General features: G+C 43.3%; 1 protein-coding gene and 1 long non-coding RNA gene across 12 annotated transcripts in view; one reads left to right on the top strand and one right to left on the bottom strand.

Moving 5' to 3' along the window:
- Positions 1-4,057: 4,057 nt before the first annotated feature.
- LOC144333179 (uncharacterized) lies at positions 4,058-6,365 on the top strand. Its single transcript, XR_013401632.1, has 2 exons — positions 4,058-4,648; positions 5,453-6,365. It is a non-coding gene; the product is annotated as an uncharacterized LOC144333179 (long non-coding RNA).
- ANAPC5 (anaphase promoting complex subunit 5) overlaps positions 6,032-20,261 on the bottom strand; it is a 47,018-nt gene continuing 32,788 nt past the window's right edge. For 9 of the 11 annotated variants that reach the window (XM_077955494.1, XM_015152987.3, XM_015152986.2 and 6 more), the window contains exons 12-17: positions 18,972-19,046; positions 17,975-18,096; positions 17,118-17,225; positions 16,894-17,041; positions 7,725-7,887; positions 6,032-6,363 (exon numbers count right to left, since the gene is read on the bottom strand). In XM_077955494.1, coding sequence (XP_077811620.1) covers positions 6,152-6,363; positions 7,725-7,887; positions 16,894-17,041; positions 17,118-17,225; positions 17,975-18,096; positions 18,972-19,046 — 828 coding nt within the window. In that variant the 3' untranslated portion in view covers positions 6,032-6,151. Of the gene's footprint in view, positions 6,364-7,724; positions 7,910-16,860; positions 17,042-17,117; positions 17,226-17,974; positions 18,097-18,971; positions 19,047-20,261 lie in introns of all 11 variants that reach the window. The other 2 variants (XR_013401596.1, XR_013401595.1) reach the window with 1 other exon arrangement.

Below are 20,261 nucleotides of genomic sequence, written 5' to 3' on the forward strand. Positions count from 1 at the left end.
GCCAAGAAAATAAGTAAACAAAGCATCTGAATCTTATTTTTACAGAAAACTTGAACAGTACAAGGGAGGAGCTAGAAGCAAGAGTGTAAAATTACCTCACCCCCCAGGACAGCACTGTAATCTCTTGCGGAGGCTTCATCCTTCCTTTCTGAACCGTGTGCCGCTCATGTTGCTCACTGGAATGTTCCACCTCCCAAACCTTGAACATCCAGATGCAGACAGCAGGATTCATCACACCAATGTACTGTGAAAGGAAAAGAAATCTGGGGACCCCAAACTCACTAAGCCAAAGGGAAAAGTCAAGCTGAGAATTGGGTCATGCAAACCTGCCTCCCATTTTGGTTCCTAAATAAGGTGACTACAAAGATGAAAAGCTACACGCCTCCCTCACATTTTGCCCGCAAGGAAATTCCTGGTGGCCCCCAAGATCCTTACCCTAAAGTAGTTCTGTTGAAGTTCTCCAAGGCAATGTCAGTGGATAGCTTATCTTCACAGGTGTGGCGGACATAGGCCAGAACGCAGTCATCCTTCTACTCACCTGAGACAAATGTGTATCTGATTGCTTCCTCGGCCCTATCTTCTGTTATCTTATTTAAAAATTCAGATTCACCAAGCCAGGCAAAGGGATGAATATTTTTCCCCTCCCCACTCTCACATGAAAACTGTGTATTTCGCAATATCCCACCGTTTCCTCTTTAAATACTGAAGCCCTCAAAATCATCTTTGGAAAAAGGCATAGACCTGTCTCCTGGGCAGTTCCTTAACTTTGGCAAGTAAGCCTCCTAAAATGATTGAGACTTGCCTCGGTCATTTTCTTTGATTTACAGCACTTGTTGAATTTTTTTTCCCATTCACCAGGACAGTAGAAAAATGCTGTTGCTAGCTAGGCGTGGTGGCGGGCACCTGTAATCCCAACTACTCAGGAGGCTGAGTCAGGAGAATCACTTGAACCCAGGAGGCGTCAGCTGCAGTGAGCTGAGATCGCGTCACTGCACTCCAGCCTGAGCGACAGAGCCGGACTCTGTCTCAAAAAAGAAGAAAGAAAAATGCTGTGGGGTCGGGCACAGTGGCTCACGCCTGTAATCCCAGCACTCTGGGAGGCCAAGGCAGAGGGATCACTTGAGGTCAGGAGTCCAAGACCAGCCTGGCCAACATGGTGAAACCCTGTCTCTGCTAAAAAAAAAAAAAAAAAAAAAAAAACTCAAAAATTAGGCAGGTATGTTGGCGCCTGCCTGTTATCCCAGCTACTCAGGAAGCTGAGGCACGAGAATCGCTTGGACCCGGGAGGAGGAGGTTGCAGTGAGCCAAGATCATGCCACTGCACTCCTGCCTGGGCAACAGAGCAAGACTCCATCTCAAAAAAAAAAAAAAAAAAAGAAAAAGAAAAAAATGCTGTCAAGTCAGGCTCAGTGGCGTTCGCATGCAGTCCCAGCTACTTGGGAGGCTGAGGCAAGAGGATCACTTGAGCCTCAGATTTCAAGGCCAGCCTGGGCAACATAGCAAAACTATCTCTAAAAAAGAAAAGAAAAATGCTGTCAAAAAGATCTTGAGAAGTTTCCCTTCAACAGGCAGTGAGATTACTAGTCCCAAACATAAACAACATCATAGAAGGAGAAGTGATGGGGGCACAGATGAGGAAGCTCTTTATCTCAGCATACATCTTCAAGGAAAAAAAAAATGGCTGGGCGTGGTGGCTCACACCTGTAATCCCAGCACTTTGGGAGGCCAAGGCGGGCAGATCACCTGAGGTCAGGAGTTCTAGACCAACCCTACCAACATGGAGAAACCCTGTCTCTACTAAAAATACAAAATTAGCTGGGCGTGTTGGCACATGCCTGTAATCCCAGGCTGAGGCAGGAGAATCGCTTGAACCCGGGAGGCAGAGGTTGCAGTGAACCAAGATCATGCCGTCGCACTCCAGCCTGGGCAACAAAAGCAAAACTCGGTCTCAAAAAAAAAAAAAAAAAGAGAGAAAAAGAAAAAAAAAAAAAGCCAATGTAACCACCCAAAAATATTAGGACAAAATTTAAAACCCTTTGAACAAGTAGAAATATTCAGAGTATGGAGGTGAATACAAAGGCAGCCTGCTGATGAGAGAAAGAGCCTAGGCCGTGGAGCCCGTCACACCTGGGGCTGAATCCTGATTCTGGTCCTCACCAAGGTGGGGGCTGGGTCAGGCCCAACCTCCAGGGCCCACTTTCCTGCCTGTAAAACAGGGATGATGTTTAGCTCACAAGCATTAGAGATGGTATGTGTGAAAGTACGTAGCAGCATCTGGCCCATATTGGGTAGTACATAAATAACAACTAATATTATAATTTATGTGTTCAATAAACTGAAAAACAATGTTCACAAAAACAGGACAGCACTTTTCACAATTCTAGGCGTAGGCCCAGCTCTGGAACCTATCAGCTATGTGGCCTTGAGCAAGTGACTTAACCCCCTTATGCCCCCATCCTATCCTGTTCAATGGAATTCATGCTACTGCTAACTCTTGGAATTACTGTGAAGATTAAATGTGTTAATATAGCAAAGAACTTAAAACAGGGCACTTGGCTGCTGGCTAGAGTTCCCACCGTGCCACCAGGTCAGAACACCTTTTTCCTTCTCTCCCTTAGAGGATACATCCTGAAGATCTCGGGTATAGACCCAAATGCCTGCTGCTTAAAAAGCTTCAATTCCGGCCGGGTGCGGTGGCTCATGCCTGTAATCCCAGCACTTTGGGAGGCCGAGATGGGTGGATCATGAGGTCAGGAGTTCGAGACCAGCCCGGCCAATATGGTGAAACCCTATCTCTACTAAAAATATAAAAATTAGCCGGGCATGGTGGCGGGTGCCTGTAGTCCCAGCTACTCGGGAGGCTGAGGCAGGAGAATCGCTTAAACCTGAGAGACAGAGGCTGCAGTAAGCTGAGATTGCGCCACTGCACTCTAGCCTGGGCAACAGGGCGAGACTCCATCTCAGGAAAAAAAAAAAAAAGAAAGAAAAAGCTTCAGTTCCCTCCTCATCTAACCCTTTCCCCATTTAACCAGATGATCAATTCTTATACCCTTAAACCACTGATCATCATATCATTATGAAATTATTGACTTTTTTTCCCGCCACCAAATGCTCTATTAGGAGAAAAGCCAGTTAGCTGTCACCCTGACAGTTCTGAGTTTTGGGGTCACCAATGTCTCTACTTTTCATTCAACCCACTCTTCCATCAGGGAGGAAACAAGCCCCTCAGTCAACAAATCTAAGTCACAGCAGGAGACCCCAGACCCCTTCTATTAGCTTTAGATCTAGGCCATCTCCCTGCTAGAGTGAAGCTGAGAGTCATTCTGGGCAGGCTGGCTCATCAGCTGAGAGCAACTCTGGGCAGGCTGGCTTTTCAGGTGTGCAAACTGTGCAGGGCTGTGAGCTCAGAAGGGCCCTATATTGGTTTAAGGCTCTGCCGTTGCCATTTTGAAATTATTTTTTGTTTGTTTGGTTTTTTGAGACAGGGTCTCACTCTGTCGTCCAGGCTGGAGTGCAGTGGCACGATTTGAGCTCACTGAAACCTCCGCCTCCTGGGTTCAAGCGATTCTCCTGCCTCAGCCTCCCAAGTAGCTGGGATTACAGGTGCCCGCCTCCATGCCTGGCTAATTTTTGTATTTTTAGTAGAGATGGGGTTTCACCATGTTGCACAGGCTGGTCTTGAGCCCTTGACCTCAGGAGATCTGCCCTCCTTGGCCTCCCAAAGTGCTGGGATTACAGGTGTGAGGCACTGCACCCGGCCTTTGAAATTCTTACTTTTTAATAGAGGCCTCACATTTTTAGTTTGCACTGGATTCCATGAGTTGCATCGCTGGTCCTGGTCAGGCGTGATGACGTCAAGCTTTTATGTTAGTATCTGTGGGGTCACCTGAACAACCTGACCCCATTTCTTCAACCTTCTGCTGAGGCAGAGTAGCTAAGGCCACTTCTTAAATTGAAAGGCTCTTAAACACATTAATCAAAAATGACATCAGATGAAAAAATATACTTGAAAGATAAAAAGGAACTGATAACTGTTAACTCCTAAGAGGAAGTAGTACTTTTTTTTTTTTTCTTGAGATGGAGTTTAGCTCTTGTCACCCAGGCTGGAGTGCAATGGCACGATCTTGGCTCACTGCAAACTCTGCCTCCTAGGTTCAAGCGATTCTCCTGCCTCAGCCTCCTGAGTAGCTGGGACTACAGGAGCCCGCCACCACGCCCGGCTAATTTTTTGTTTGTAGTAGAGATGGAGTTTCACCATGTTGGATAGGCTGGTCTTGAACTCCTAACCTCAGGTGATTCACCCGTCTCGGCCTCGAGAGAATTACTTTTTACTACATAGCCTTTAACATTACTCAATGTTTACCATCTCTATATATAACCTTTCAAATGAATTTAAGGAAAGATTTTCAATCAACATACCAGTTAGTCTCTCTCTCTCCACCAAGTCGCTTGTTTCCAGAGCAGCTGTCTTTGGCCAGCAAATGTACTGTAATGGATACAACTGTTTTACAGTGCCTCAAAGAGCCCTGAAGAGAAATTACTTCCCATCAGAAAAACTTTCTGATGGGAAATCAAAGAGCCAATAACAGGAGCTGCAAAATTTAGTTGGTTCCCTGTTGCTTTATAAAGACTATTTGGGGCGGGCATGGTGGCTCACGCCTGTAATTCCAACACTCTGGGAGGCCGAGGCAGGTGAATCAGCTGAGGTCAGGAGTTTGAGACCAACCTGGTCAACATGGTGAAACCCTATCTCCACTAAAAATACAAAAATTAGCCAGGTATGGTGGTGCACGCCTGTAGTCCCAGCTACTCGGGAGGTTGAGGCAGGAGAATCACTTGAACCCAGATGGATGTTGCAGTGAGCAAAGATCACGCCACTGCACTCCAGCCTGGGCAACAGAGCAAGGCTCTGTCTAAAAAAAAAAAGAAACAGACTATTTGGATATAGCTGCTGCTTTGGACTTAAAACAATAGCATTTTTCTGTGAACACTCAAGGATAAGACATTCATGAACAGAAAAAGCAGTAACTGGCTCCTACTTACTTGCAGGGTTAAGAAATGTAAACTATAACACACTGTATATTTGGTGATAGCATCTCACACCTTTGAGCTTTGGACCCTTTCTTATTTTATTTTTATTTTTACTATTATTATTTTTTTGAGACAGAGTCTTGCTCTGTCACTAGGCTGGAGTGCAGTGGCGCAATCTCGGCTCACTGCAACCTCCACCTCCCGGGTTCAAGCAGTTCTCCTGCTCTAGCCTCCCGAGTAGCTGGGATTACAGGCATGCACTGCTACTTCCAGCTAATAAAATTTTGATTTTTTTTTTTTTTTTTTTTTAGTAGAGACGGGGTTTCACCACGTTGGCCATGCTGGTCTCCATCTCCTGACCTCGTGATCTGCCCACCTCGGCCTCCCAAAGTGCCAGGATTACAGGTGTGAGCCACGGCAGCTGGCCCCCTTAATTTATAATCACCTTACTCATGATGAATTCCTGGACTTAATGTATCATCATCCCTCATTTATAGAGTTAAATATAGGAAAAAAAAAAAGTGCCCACGCAGAATATATAAGAAAGCCAGCACCTACAAAGGGACTGAAAAATGCTTCTGGTCATTGGTCCAAAAACTATGAAAAAATCTTTTCCTTCTTAATCTCCAGTCAGGGGCCAACAAGTACTCAACAAGCACCCAGAGGAACCACAAGCCCTGGTTCAGTCCAACAAGGCAGAGAGGCCTCAGAAGAAAGTCCAAGCCTCATACAAACCTGCACTGACCACCCTGGAGAGATCTACCAATTCCCAGAAGAGCTCTTGTCTGAGAATAGGTGCTAAATGAATTTACATAATGATGGAGTGCGTACAATTTCTAATCAAGATATTGGCAATTTTGCCCAGAGAGAACATAATCTGAGATGCCTGCACTAACTTGTTATATTTATTAACCCATTTATTAACAAGAAGTTGGTGTCCTTTGCTACCAAAAGGGAAGAAAACAAATACGTAGTTACTAAGAAACCAAGTAAGACAAACTAATCAGAATGCAGTTTATTGACAAGATAGGTCACAAATACATCATTTATAAGGAGAGAGGGGACACGAACGAGTCCAAAATCTTATACTCTGCACAGCAGCCCAGCAGGGATGTCCTCTCTAGAGATGGTTTATCAAGGGTACGCCGTGAGAGGGCAGCTCCTGATGCAGCTGCCGGAAGAGCATCGCACACCGGTTCCTCTCCTGAGTCTTCCCCAGGGTGTGGTAGAGTCTGGCCTGGAAGTAAACGACGTCCCTGATTCGCTCTTTGCAGTCAACCTTTGCAAAATAGTTCTTGGCTTCATTGAGGTTCTCAATGGCGGCCTCCAGAGCTGATGGAAAGTGGGGAAAATAACACACACATTTAACTCAACACTTCACATACGGTTTTCAAAACTTGGTATTTAGTTTTATTTGTTCAACAAGTACCAGAAGATTCTTTTATATTCTCCTTTCTTTGAGAGAGAAAAAACAAACCACTCGGTAGGGTGAGGTTTTCAAAAAGGTCTTTAACACTGGGTGCGGTGGCTCATGCCTGTAATCCCAGCACTTTGGGAGGCCGAGGCGGGTGGATCACCTGAGGTCAGGAGTTCGACAGCAGCGTGGCCAACATGGTGAAACCTCGTCTCTACTAAAAATACAAAAATTAGCCAGGTGTGGTGGCGGACACCTGTAATCTCATCTGCTTGGAAGGCTAAGGCAGGAGAATCACTTGAACCAGGAGGCAGAGGTTGCGGTGAGCTGAGATCACGCCACTGTACTCCACCCTGGGTGACAAAGTGAGACTCCACCTCAAAAAAACAAAACAAATCAAAACAAAAAAAGCCAGGAACAGTGGCTCATGCCTATAATCCCAGCACTTTGGGAGGCTGAGGTGGGCGGATCACGAGGTCAGGAGTTCAAGATCAGACTGACCAACATGGTGAAAGCCCTACTAAAAATACAAAAATTAGCCGGGCATGGTGGCGTGCGCCTGTATATACTTAGGAGGCTGAGGCAGGAGAATCGCGTGAACCTGGAAGGTGAAGGTTGCAGTGAGCCAAGATCGCGCCACTGCACTCCAGCCTGAGCGACAGAGCGAGACTTTGTCTCAAAAAAAAAAAAAAAAAAAAAAAAAGGCCAGGCCTGGTGGCTCACGCCTGTAATCCCAACACTTTAGGAGGCCGAGGCAGGTGGATCACGAGGTCAGGAGATTAAGACCATCCTGGCTAACACGGTGAAACCTTGTCTCTACTAAAAATACAAAAAAAAATTAGCCGGGCATGGTGGCGGGCACGGTGGCGGGCACCTGTAGTCCCAGCTATTCAGGAGGCTGAGGCAGGAGAATGGTGTGAACCCGGGAGGTGGAGCTTGCAGTGAGCTGAGATCGCACCACTGCACTCCAGCCTGGGCGACTGAGCAAGACTCCGTCTCAAAAAACAAAAACCAAAAACCAAAAAATGGTCTTTAAGTCCTGACTTCTAGCCCGGTACTTGGCTCTATTGGGTTAAAATAACCATTCACTTGTCCTCAGTCTTCCTGCCAATCATGCATGTGAAAGCACTTTAAATGCTGCATGAAATTTTAATATATATTTGTGAACACTCAGAACTTAAATGCTGTTCCAAATTTAATGTCTTTTCTTCTTCTGGGTCCTAAACTTTCAATGCTTTCTGGAATAGCATTGCCCAACAGTCTTTGTACAGCTTCCTACCTTCTGCTTTCTTTGGCTGATCGTAGGAAGCTGCTGAAGCCACCTGGCACTTGGCCACTAAGAACATGGCACGACCTTTGTCCAGGATAGCCCCGTCAGCCAAGATGGGCTCAATGGCCATGTGGAGAAGACTTAAGGCCTGTTCTGGGATTCCAAGAATGAGCTGAAAAAGAAACATTACGGCACTGTACATACCCAAACCCACTGCCCTTCACCAGGAAAGGCTTCGTTTCTGGCAGTTCTCTCCTGAATGGCTATCTCTGGCTTATCTTTTACCTGACATGTATACTACATTAAAACAGGCACCACACTCCTAGAAAACACAATATGTGACAATCTGATTTCAGACTATGACAAATACAGCAGGGAGTGGTTATTCACACTATGGAAAGGTTTCCGTCTTTACAAAAAGATCCAGCATTAATATCCTTTAGCTTGGTGATTCTGAGGAGTTGAACTAGGTGGGAGAAAAGTAACAATTCGGAAAATAGCTCAAAAGAATAGAGCAAAAGAAACAAGAGATTCCCGTTGGTGTTAGTATGTTTAAAAAAAAAAAAAAAGAGAGAATTAAAATGGTACACTAGAGCTGGGCACAGTGGCTCATGCCTATAATCCCAACACTTTGGGAGCATTAGGCAGGAAGGTCACTTGAGGCCAAGAGTTCAAGACCAGCCTGGGCAACATAGCAAGACTCTGTCTCAAAAAACAAATTTAAAACTATTAGCTGGGCATGGTTGCACATGCCTGTAGTCTCAGTTACTCAGGAGGCTGAGGCAGGAGAATCACTTGAGCCCAGGAGGTCAAGGTAGCAGTGAGCCACAATCGTGCCACCGCACTCCAGCCTGGGCAACAGAGCAAGACCTTGTCTCAAAATAAAATAAAACTAGAAAACATCTATTTAACACACAAGAAGGCAGTAATGGAGGAACTGAGGGACAAAAAAGATATGACATATAGAAAACAAGGCAGGTGCAGTGACTCATGTCTGTAATCCCAGCACTTTGGGCAGTGCAGGTGGGTAGATCGCTTGAGGTCAGGGGTTCGAGACCAACCTGGCCAACATGGTGAAACCCTGCCTTTATTAAAATTACAAAAATTAGCCGGGCATAGTGGCACGTACCTGTAATCCCAGCTACTTGGGTGGCTGAGACAGGAGAATCACTTGAACCCAGGAGGTAATGGATGTGGTGAGCAGAGATTGTACCACTGTACTCCAGCCTGGGTGACAGAGTAAGACTCCATCTCAAAAAAAAAAAAAATCAAATTAGAAGTAATGACATTAGATGTAAATGAGTTACACTCGTTTTTTGGTATAACTGAAAAAATGGCTGAAATTGTCAGAAAAAATTTTTTTAAGTATACACTATATGCTGTCTACAAGAGACTCACTTTAGATTAAAAGACACAAATAGTATTTTAAAAATTAGTCAGGCATGATGGTGCTTTCCTGTGGTCCTAGCTACTTGGGAGACTGAGGTGGGAGGATCCCATCAGTCCAGGAGCTCAAGGTCACAGTGAGCTATGATTGCAGCACTGCACTCCAGCCTGGACGACTGAGTGGGACCCTGTCTCTAAAAAAATAAAATAAAGACACAAATAAGCTGAAAGCAAAAGGATAGAAAAATATTCCATGCAAACAATAACCAAAAGAAAGCTGGACTACCTATATGAGTATCACACAAAATAGAGTTTAAGTTAAAAACTGTTGCCTGTAATCCCAGCACTCTGGGAGGCCAAGGCAGGCGGATCACGAGGTCAGCAGATCGAGACCATCCTGGCTAACACAGTGAAACCCCGTCTCTACTAAAAAATACAAAAAATTAGCTGGGCATGGTGGCGGGCGCCTGTAGTCCCAGCTACTCGGGAGGCTGAGGCAGGAGAATGGCGTGAACCTGGGAGGTGGAGCTTGCAGTGAGCCGAGATCACGCCACTGCACTCGAGCACTCCAGCCTGGGTGACACAGCGAGACTCCGTCTCAAAAAACAAACAAAAAAAATTGTTACAAGAGACAAGGAAAAAGGAGGACATTATATACTCATGAAACAGTCGATTCATCAAGATACAACAATTATAAACAAACAAACAACAGTGCTCCAAAACATATGAAACAAAAACTGACAGAATTGAAGGGAGAAATAGACAATTCAACAATGATAGGCCAGGCACAGTATCTCACGTCTGTAATCCCTGCACTTCGGGAAGCTGAGGCATGTGGATCTCTTGATACCAGGAGTTTGAGACCAGCCTGGGTAATATGGCAAAAACCCATCTCTACAAAAATACAGAAAATTAGCTGGCTATGGTAGGGCACACCTGTAATCCCAGATGCTCAGGAGAGTGAGGCGGGAGGGTCACTGGAGCTCTGGCAGTTGAGGGTGCAGTGAGCCATGATTGTGCCACGGCATTCTAGCCTGGGCAACAGAGTGAGACTCTGTCTCAAACAAAATAAAACAAAACAAAAACCAAAATAATAGTTGGGGAGCTCAATATCCCATCTTTTTTTTTTTTTTTTTTTTTTTGAGACGGAGTCTCGCTCTGTCGCCCAGGCTGGAGTGCAGTGGCCGGATCTCAGCTCACTGCAAGCTCCGCCTCCCGGGTTCGGGCCATTCTCCTGTCTCAGCCTCCTGAGTAGCTGGGACTACAGGCACCCGCCACCTCGCCCGGCTAGTTTTTTGTATTTTTTAGTAGAGACGGGGTTTCACCGTGTTAGCCAGGATGGTCTCGATCTCCTGACCTCGTGATCCGCCCATCTCGGCCTCCCAAAGTGCTGGGATTACAGGCTTGAGCCACCGCGCCCGGCCAATATCCCATCTTTTAATCACCGATAGAAAAATTAGAAGATCAGCAAGGAAAGAGAAGACCTGAATGACACTACAAATGAACTGGCCCTAACACAGATATATAAAGTATGCCACCCAATGATACATCAGAATACAAGTTATTCTCAAGTGCATATGGAACTGTGTTGGGCCACAAAATAACACTCAATAAATTTAAGAAGAATGAAATCATACAAATAATCTTCTCTGATCACATGAAATCAAAAATCAGTAACAGAAGGAAATTAGAAAATTCACAAATATGTGGAAATTAATATACCCTTAAATAACCAATGTGTCAAAGAATAAATCACAAGGGAAATTAGAAAGTGCAATGAGATGTATAAAGATACCAGACTCTGGCTGGGCACAGTGGCTCACGCCTGTAATCTCAGCACCCTGGGAGCTGAGGCAGGTGGATCACCTGAGGGCAGAAGTTCAAGATCAGCCTGGCCAACATGATGAAACCCCATCTCTACTAAAAATACAAAAATTACCCAGGTAGCCAGGCACAGCGGCTCAACACCTGTAATCCCAGCACTTTGGGAGGCCAAGGCAGGCAGATCACGAGGTCAGGAAATTGAGACCATCCTGGCTAACACGATGACACCCCATCTCTACTAAAAATACAAAAAAAAAAAAAAAAAACTAGCCAGGTGTGGTAGCATATGCCTGTAGTTCCAGCTACTAGGGAGGCTGAGGCAGAAGAATCACTTGAACCCAGGAGGCGGAGGATGCAGTGAGCTGACATGGCACCACTGCACTCCAGCCTGGGCGACAGAGACAGACTCCGTCTCAAAAAAAAGAAAAAATTACCTGAGTATGGTGGCACGTGTCTGTAATCCCAGCTACCTGGGAGGCTGAGGCAGGAGAATCGCTTGAACTCAGCAGGCAGAGGTTGCAGTGAGCCACTGCACTCCAGCCTGGATGACAGAGCAAGCCTCTGAGTCCAAAAAAAAAAAAAAAAAAAAAATCACAGACTCCAATTTATGAAATTTGTGGGATAAAGTAAAAACTTATGAAATATAGTTCTCAAGAAAATGTGTAACTGTAAAGGCCTATATTATAAAAGAAGGAAAATCTCAAATCAATAAGTGAATCTTCCACCTTAAGAAACTAGAAAAAGAGGCCAGGCGCAGTGGTTCACGCCTGTAATCCCAGCATGTTGGGAGCCAAGGCGGGTGAATCACCTAAGGTTAGGAGTTCAAGGCCAGCCTGGCCAACATGGAGAAACCCCGTCTCTATTAAAATTATAAAAATGACCCGGGCGTAGTGTCATGCGCCTGTGATCCCAGCTACTCGGGAGGCTGAGGTAGGAGAATTGCTTGAATCTGGGAGGCAGAGGTTGTAGTGAGCCAAGATTGCACCATTGCACTCCAGCCTGGGTGACAAGAGCTAAATTCCATCTCAAAAAAAAAAAAAAAGGAAGAAAGAAACTGGAAAATGAAAAGCAAACTAGACTTAAAGCTAACTAACAGAACCAAGGAAAAAATAAGGATTAAAGTGAAGATAAACAAAATGGAGACTAAGAGAACAACAGAGAGAATCAATAAAACTAAAAGTTGGTTCTTTGAAGAGATCAACAAAATTGACAAACTGTTAGACTGACCAAGAAAAAAAAGAGAGAAGACTCAAATGACTGAAGTCAGGGACAACAGTGTGGACTTTACTAACAACCTTACAAAAGTCAAATGGATTATACAAGAATACCATGAACAATTCTATGCAAGAAATTAGATAAACTACATAAAATGAACAAATTTCTAGAAAGACCAAACTACTAAAATGGACTCAAGAAGAAACAGGAAATCCGAATAGACCTATAACAACTAAAGAGACTGAATTAGTAACCAAAAAACTTCCAACAAAGAAAAGCCCAGGGCCAGACTGCTTCACTGGTGAATTTTACCAAACTTTTAAAGAATTAACACCAATCCTCAAATTCTTCCCAAAAAAAGGAGAGGAGAGAATACTTCCTTACCCATTTTGTGGGGCCACTATTACCCTAATACTAAAGCCAAAGGAAGATATCACAAGAAAACTACAGATCAATCAACATCCCTTATGAATACAGATGCAAAAATTATCAACAAAATACTTGCAAACCAAATCCAACAGCATGTTAAAAAGATCATACACTTTGATCATGTGAAATTTATTCCAGGAATGCAAGGTAATTCAATCCACAAATATAACATATAAATAAAGTGAAAGAAAAAATCGGGCTGGGCACTGTGGCTCACACCTGCAATCCCAGCACCTTGGGAGGCAGAGGTGGGTGGATCACGAGGCCAGGAGTTCGAGACCAGACTGGCCAACGTGCCAAAACTCTGTCTCTACTAAAATACAAAAATTAGCAGGGCGTGGTGGTGCATACCTGTGATCACAGCTACTTGGGAGGCTAAGGCACAAGAATTGTTTGAACCTGGGAGACAGAAGTTACAGTGAACTAAGATTGCGCCACTGCACTCCAGCCTGGGCAACAGAGAGACACCCTGTCTCAAAAACAAACACACACAAAAAAATATGATCAAATCAATCAATGCAGAAAAAACACTTGACAAAATCTAATACCTTTTCATGAAAAAAAAAATAAACTAGGAGTAGAGGGAACTTCCTCAACCTCTACAAAAAACCCACAGCGAGCATGACATTTGATGATGAAAGACTGAAAGCTTTCCCCCTACAGTAACAAAATAAGAACATGCTTTTTTTTTTTTTTTTTTTTTTTTGAGACGGAGTCTCGCTATTGCCCAATCTGTAGTACAGTGGCATGATCTCAGTTCACTGCAACCTCCACCTCCTGGGTTCAAGCAATTCTCAGTCCTCAGCCTACCTAGTAGCTGGGATTACAGGCATGCACCACCACCACACCCAGCTAATTTTTCTATTTTTAGTAGAGACGAGGTTTCACCATGTTGTCCAGGCTGGTCTCGAACTCCTGGCCTTAAGTAATCTGCCTCGGCCTCTCAAAGTGCTGGGATTATAGGTGTGAGACAGTGAGTCCAGCCAAGACACACACTCAGGCCACATTTATTCAACATATATTGGAAGTTTTACTCAAAGCATTTAAGCAAGAAAAAGAAATAAAGGCATCTAAGTGGGAATGGATGAGGTAAAACTATCTCTATTTGCAGATGACATGATCTTATACATACAAAACCATAAAAAATCTCCAAAACCTGTTACTGGTAATAAGTTTGGCAAAGTTACAGGATATAAGATCAATATACACTAACAATGAGCAATCCAAAAATAAATTTTTAAAAACATTTCATTTAAATTACCATCAGAAAGAATAAAATACTTAGGAACAAATTTAACCAAGGAAGTGAAAGACTTATACACAGAAAGCTACAAAACATTGTTGAAGTAAATTAAAGATCCAAGTAAATGGAAAGACACCCTGTGTTCATGGGTTGGAAGACAATAGTATTAAGATGGCAATATTCTCCAAACTGACCTACAGATTCAAATACAATCCCTATCAAAATTACAACTACTGTTTTTGCAGAAATGAACAAGCTAATTCTAAAATCAACATATAATTGCAAGGGATGCTGAATAGCCAAAACAATCCTGAAAAAGAACAAAGAAGACTCCCACCTCCTAATTTCAAAACTTAGTACAAAGCTATAGTAATCAAAACAATGTGGTACTGGCATAAGGATAACATATAGATCAAGGGAATAGAATTCAGAGTCCAGAAATAAATCTATATATTTACAATCAATTTTTTTTATTTGATCAATTGGTTTCTAACCGGGGTGCCAAAACCATTAAATGGGGAAAGAAAAGTCTTCAACAAATGGTGCCAGAATAACCTATATCTGCATGCAGCAGAGTAAGAGTGGAGCCCTATCTCATAGTATATATAAACTCAAAATTATTCAGATTTAAACATAAGCATTAAAACTATAATACTGTTAGAAGAAAACATAGAAGAAAATCTTCATGACATTAGATTTGTCAGTATATTGGATATGATACCAAAAGCATAAGCAACAAAATAAAAATAAGTTGGACTTCATAAAAACTTTAAACTTTTGTATATCAAAAGACACTATCAAGAAAGTGAAAAGACCAAACACAGAATAGGAGAAAATATTTGCAAATTATATATCTGATAAGGGTCCAGTATCCACAATATATAAATAATTTTTACAAGTGAACATCAAAAAGACAACTCAGAAAACAGGCAAAGGATCTGAATAGACGTTTCTCCAAAGAACATATGCAAATGGTCAATAAGCACATGAAAAGATACTCAACATCATTAGTCATTAGAGAAATGCATATTAAAACCACAATGAGACACCAATTCATACCCACTAAGAAGGATATAATAATAAAAAATGGAAAATAACAAGGGTTGGCAAGATTGTGGAGATATTGGAACCCTTACACATTGCTGGTTGAAAGAAAATGGTACAGCCACTGTGGCATTTCCTTAAGAAGTTAAACACAAAATTATCATGACTCAGCAATTCCATTCATAGGCATCAAATGAAAACAGGTATTCAAACAAAAACTTGTACAGAAATGGTAAGAGCCGCTATTTATAATAGCCAAAAGGTGGAAAAGACCCAAATGTCCATCAGCTGATGAATGGATAAGCAAAATGTGATCTAACCATACAGTGAAATATTATTCAGCCATGAAAAAGAATGAAGCACTGATACCTATTACTACACGGATAAAACCTGAAAACATCAAGCTAAGTAAAAGAAGCCAATCAAAACAAGCCACATTTATATGAGCCTGATTATGCAAATTGTTCAGCAGAGGCAAACTCACAGAGACAGAAAGCAGTTAGAGGTCACCAGAAGCCAGGGGAAGGGAGGACTGGGGAAGGCCTGCTTCATGGGTACAGTTTCCTTTTTTGTGTAATGAAAATAGTCTGAAATTAGACAGCAGTTATGGTTGCACAATGTTGTCAATATTCTCAAAACCACTGAAATGTACACTTTAAAATGGTTAAAATGGTAAATCTCATATTATGTACTTTTTTTTTTTGGAGACGGAGTCTCACTCTGTTGCCCAGGCTGGAGTACAGTGGCACGATCCCAGCTCATTGCAACCTCCGCCTCCCAGGGTCAAGTGATTCTCCTGCCTTCTCCTGCCTCAGCCTCCTGAGTGGCTGGGATTACAGGCATGCGCCACCATGCCTGGCTAATTTTTGTATTTTTGTATTTTTTTTTTTTTTGAGACGGAGTCTCGCTCTGTCGCCCGGGCTGGAGTGCAGTGGCCGGATCTCAGCTCACTGCAAGCTCCGCCTCCTGGGTTCACGCCATTCTCCTGCCTCAGCCTCCCGAATAGCTGGGACTACAGGCGCCCGCCACCTCGCCCGGCTAGTTTTTTGTATTTTTTTTAGTAGAGACGGGGTTTCACCGTGTTAGCCAGGATGGTCTCGATCTCCTGACCTCATGATCCGCCCGCCTCGGCCTCCCAGAGTGCTGGGATTACAGGCTTGAGCCACCGCGCCCGGCCAATTTTTGTATTTTTAGTAGAGATGGGGTTTCACCATGCTGGCCAGGCCAGTCTCGAACTCCTGACCTTGTGACCTGCCCGCCTCGGCCTCCCACAGTGCTGGGATTACAGGCGTGAGCCACTACGCCTGGCCATGTACATTTTATCTCAAGAAAAAAACAAAAAAAGAATCACTAAGGAAGGCGGTAAGAAACAGATTCCTTAGCTCCACCCCTAGAGATTCTGACTCCGTAGGTCTGAGGCAAGTCCTCAGGTATGAAGATATTTTTTAAATCTCCACAATAATTCTAATGTACAGCCAGTTTGGAGACCTCCCCTTTAATTAATAAATTCTTGCAAGAGTTTGACCTTCACTCATTCATTGATTAATATTTATTGAAAGCCTTCTATGTGTAGGGCCTATAAGGTACCAGGGAATATAGATGAAAATGAAGAGTCAATTCCTTCGTGGCCTTTACTAAGGGAGAAAGAAAACAAACATAAAATACAATTTGATTTCCAAAAGTTTTCAATGAACATCCGTGTTCCTCATTTCTTTATTCACTCCCCCTTGTTGCTAAATCAAGCATCACTCTGTGTCAGCTAATCATTAATATGAGGCAGGTGTTCTCACTAAAGAGGCAAGTCCCCCTTACTGAATACACAGCTCAGGAAAGCCAGCGCCACTGGAAGGTGTCAGTTAGCCACCACATTCACACCTCCACAGGCTTCTTTGGAGGGCTAGCACATGAAGACTACCTTTCCAGACTTCAATATGAACAAATGAAAACTCATTATTATCCTTTCAATACTCAAAAGTAGTCACAGACTCACCAGCTCCTGAGCACAAATATGTGCTATAAAAACAGAGATCGGCTTACCTGCGCAAAAGCCAAGTTCAGCACCGTTTCAGAGGCCAAGTATTGTAACCGGTACTCCTTGGAGAGGGCCAAGGCCTGCAGGAGCATGGGCAGCGCGATGGTAGGGGAGGAAGATCGCCAGTACAGCTCTGCCACGGACAGTAGGACACTGACCGTAAAGAGGAAAACACAGGATGAGAAGATCCACCACCATGTCTCCATGAGATGCACAAGAGACCCCTTACCTGATCACCATTTCTGTGTTCTTCAGTTTCTGACAATGAACCAACAATTTTTGTAAAAGCTTATGTGCCTCTGACATTTGGTTCTGAGCTTGTAATACAACCGCTTTCCTGAAACAGAATCAAAATGAACACAAATATTTTAACTAGTCACTTTGAGGGTAAGAATCGCTATTTATTCAATTAGACTATAAACCTCCCAAGGGGAAAAACTGTGCCTGATTTAATTTTTGTTGAAAGAATAAAGTGTATGCGTGTATGAATGTGTGTGTAAGCATGTATGTGAGCATGCTGTGTATACACACATACATATATGCAGGCAGGAAAAATTCTGGAATTATAGATAACAGCATGTTAATGATTATCTCTGGGAGATACTTATTTTCTTAATTTTACTTGTCTGTATTTTCTTTTTTCTTTTTTTTTTTTTTTTATGGAGACAGAGTCTCACTCGGTTGCCCAGGCTGGAGTGCAGTGATGTGATCTTGATTCACTGCAACCTCCGCCTTGTGGGTTCAAGCAATTATCCTCCCTCAGCCTCCCAAGTAGCTGGGATTACAGGTGCCTACCACACTTCGCTAATTTTTTGTATTTTTAGTAGAGACAGGGTTTCACCATGTTGGCCAGGCTGGTCGCAAACTCCTGACCTCAAGTGATGCGCCCACCTCAGCCTCCCAAAGTTCTGGAATTACAGGTGTGAGCCACCACGCCCAGCTGCTTATCTGTATTTTCTTATTCCCAGTAATAAATAGGAAAAAAAGTTTTTTTCTAAGCTAAAATAAGTTAATGCACATATAAAACAAAAACAAAACCATTTACCAATTATTTTATTCTGGGATTAGATTTTCAAGGTTTCTTACCTATAAACACCCTCTATGCTATTGAGAGCTGTGATTCCTGTAACAAGTGAATCAGCCAAATGATATTTGCCATCATTCATTGCTCTGTCAAACTGTATTTTTTGATCACATAGCATCCATAACTAGTAAGAAAAAAAAAAACACAATTAAGTACAAAATGGCAAATGTTTATCTTACTCAATGAGTATATAAAAATATTTTGGATTGCTTAGCAAATACCCTTACAATAATTCACTCACATTCTTTTTTGGGGGTATTTAAAATTTTTTAAAAATATCTCAAGTATGTGAAAAAGCACAGAGAATAAAACAGTAGATAGATGTGTGCCAACCATCAACTTTGTCAACTCACATTTTGCTTTATCTGCTTCATATACTATTAGATACCGATGAAGTCCTTTGCAAATTCTACTTCCCTTTCTCTTTTTTCAAAGTAGGCACTCAATTTGGTATTTATCATTCTTATTCATGTTTTTTATACTTTTTTTTTTTTTTTTTTTGAGACAGAGTCTCGCTCTGTCGCCCAGGCTGGAGTGCAGTGGTGCAATCTCGGCTCACTGCAAGCTCCGCCTCCCGGGTTCACGCCATTCTCCTGCCTCAGCCTCCTGAGTAGCTGGGACTACAGGCGCCCGCCACCGCGCCCGGCTAATTTTTTGTATTTTTAGTAGAAACGGGGTTTCACCGTGGTCTCGATTTCCTGACCTTGTGATCCGCCCGCCTCGGCCTCCCAAAGTGCTGGGATTACAGGCGTGAGCCACCGCGCCCGGCCTAATGTTTTTTATACTTTTACAACATATACACTTGTCTTTAAACAACATAGAGTGTAAGCCTGTGTTTTTAAACTTTGTATAAGTAATATCATACTTGTAAACATCCTTTGACAAGTTCCTTTTTAGCTCAATATTATTTTTCTGAGGGGAGATTATATCCCACTTTATATTATAATAAAAGCTATTATTATCAGAAATAAATCTAATACCATGCAAAAGGCAGATTACCTGGGCGTGCTGACTATTAGGCGGAAATCGTTCCTTCAAGTGCTTTAACACTTCAGAAGCTGCAGCAAAACAGCCCTAAAGTAGAAAGACACAATTTGATCAGCATAACCTGTGTTGAAGCCACACCTGCTGCACCATGCACAGACGGTGACAGATTCACCTGTTCTTGGTGCAGCACCCTGAGAGAGACTGGTCAGAGACTCAAATTTCTTTCTTTTTTTTTTTTTTTTTTGAGAGAGAGTCTCGCTCTGCTGCCCAGGCTGGGGTGCAGTGGCACCATCTTGGCTCACTGCAAGCTCCGCCTCCCGGGTTCATGCCATTCTCTTGTCTCAGCCTCCCCAGTAGCTGGGACCACAGGCGCCCGTCACCATGCCCGGTTAATTTTTTTGTATTTTTAGTAGAGACGGGGTTTCACTGTGCTAGCCAGGATGGTCTCGATCTCCTGACCTCGTGATCCGCCCACCTCGGCCTCTCAAAGTGCTGGAATTACAGGCGTGAGCCACTGTGTCCGGCCAGAGACTCAAATTTCTAAGGGCCATTTTTAAAAGACTAATACATTTTATTTTTTAAAAAATTTCAAGGCCAGGCATGGTGGCTCACACCTGTAATCCCAGCACTTTGGGAGGCCAAGACGGGTGGATCCCCTGAGGTCGGGAGTTCAAGACCAGCCTGACCAACATGGAGAAATCCCGTCTCTACTGATAATACAAAATTATCTGGGCATGGTGGCTCATGCCTGTAGTCCCAGCTACTTGGGAGGCTGAGGCAGGAGAATCGCTTGAACCCGGGAGGCAGAGGTTGCAGTGCACCAAGATCGTGCCATTGCACTCTAGCCTAGGCAACAAGAGCGAAACTCCATCTCAAAAAAAAAAAATTTTTTTAAATTACACACATAAGACATATCCATTCTAGGAAAACACTTACAAAATACATGTAAACAAGAACAGACAAATTACTTTTTTCTTTTCTTTTCTTTTCTTTTCTTTTTTTTTTTGAGACAGGTCTTGCTGTTTCCCAGTCCGGAGTGCAATGGCTTGATCTCAGCTCACTGCAGCCTCAAATTCCTAGGCTCAATCAATCCTCTCATCTCAGCCTCCCGAGTAGCAGGGAATACAGGTGCATGCCACCACACCTGGCTACACAAAATACTTTTTTTTTTTTTTTTTGAGACAGAATCTTGCTCTGTCATCCAGGCTGGAGTGCAGTGGCGTGAGCTTGACTCACTGCAACCTCCTCCTCCTGGGTTCTAGCAATTCTGATGCCTTAGCCCCCACCTCCCAAATAGCTACA

Source organism: Macaca mulatta, chromosome 11, assembly GCF_049350105.2.
Source record: "Macaca mulatta isolate MMU2019108-1 chromosome 11, T2T-MMU8v2.0, whole genome shotgun sequence".
Lineage (NCBI taxonomy): Eukaryota > Metazoa > Chordata > Mammalia > Primates > Cercopithecidae > Macaca > Macaca mulatta.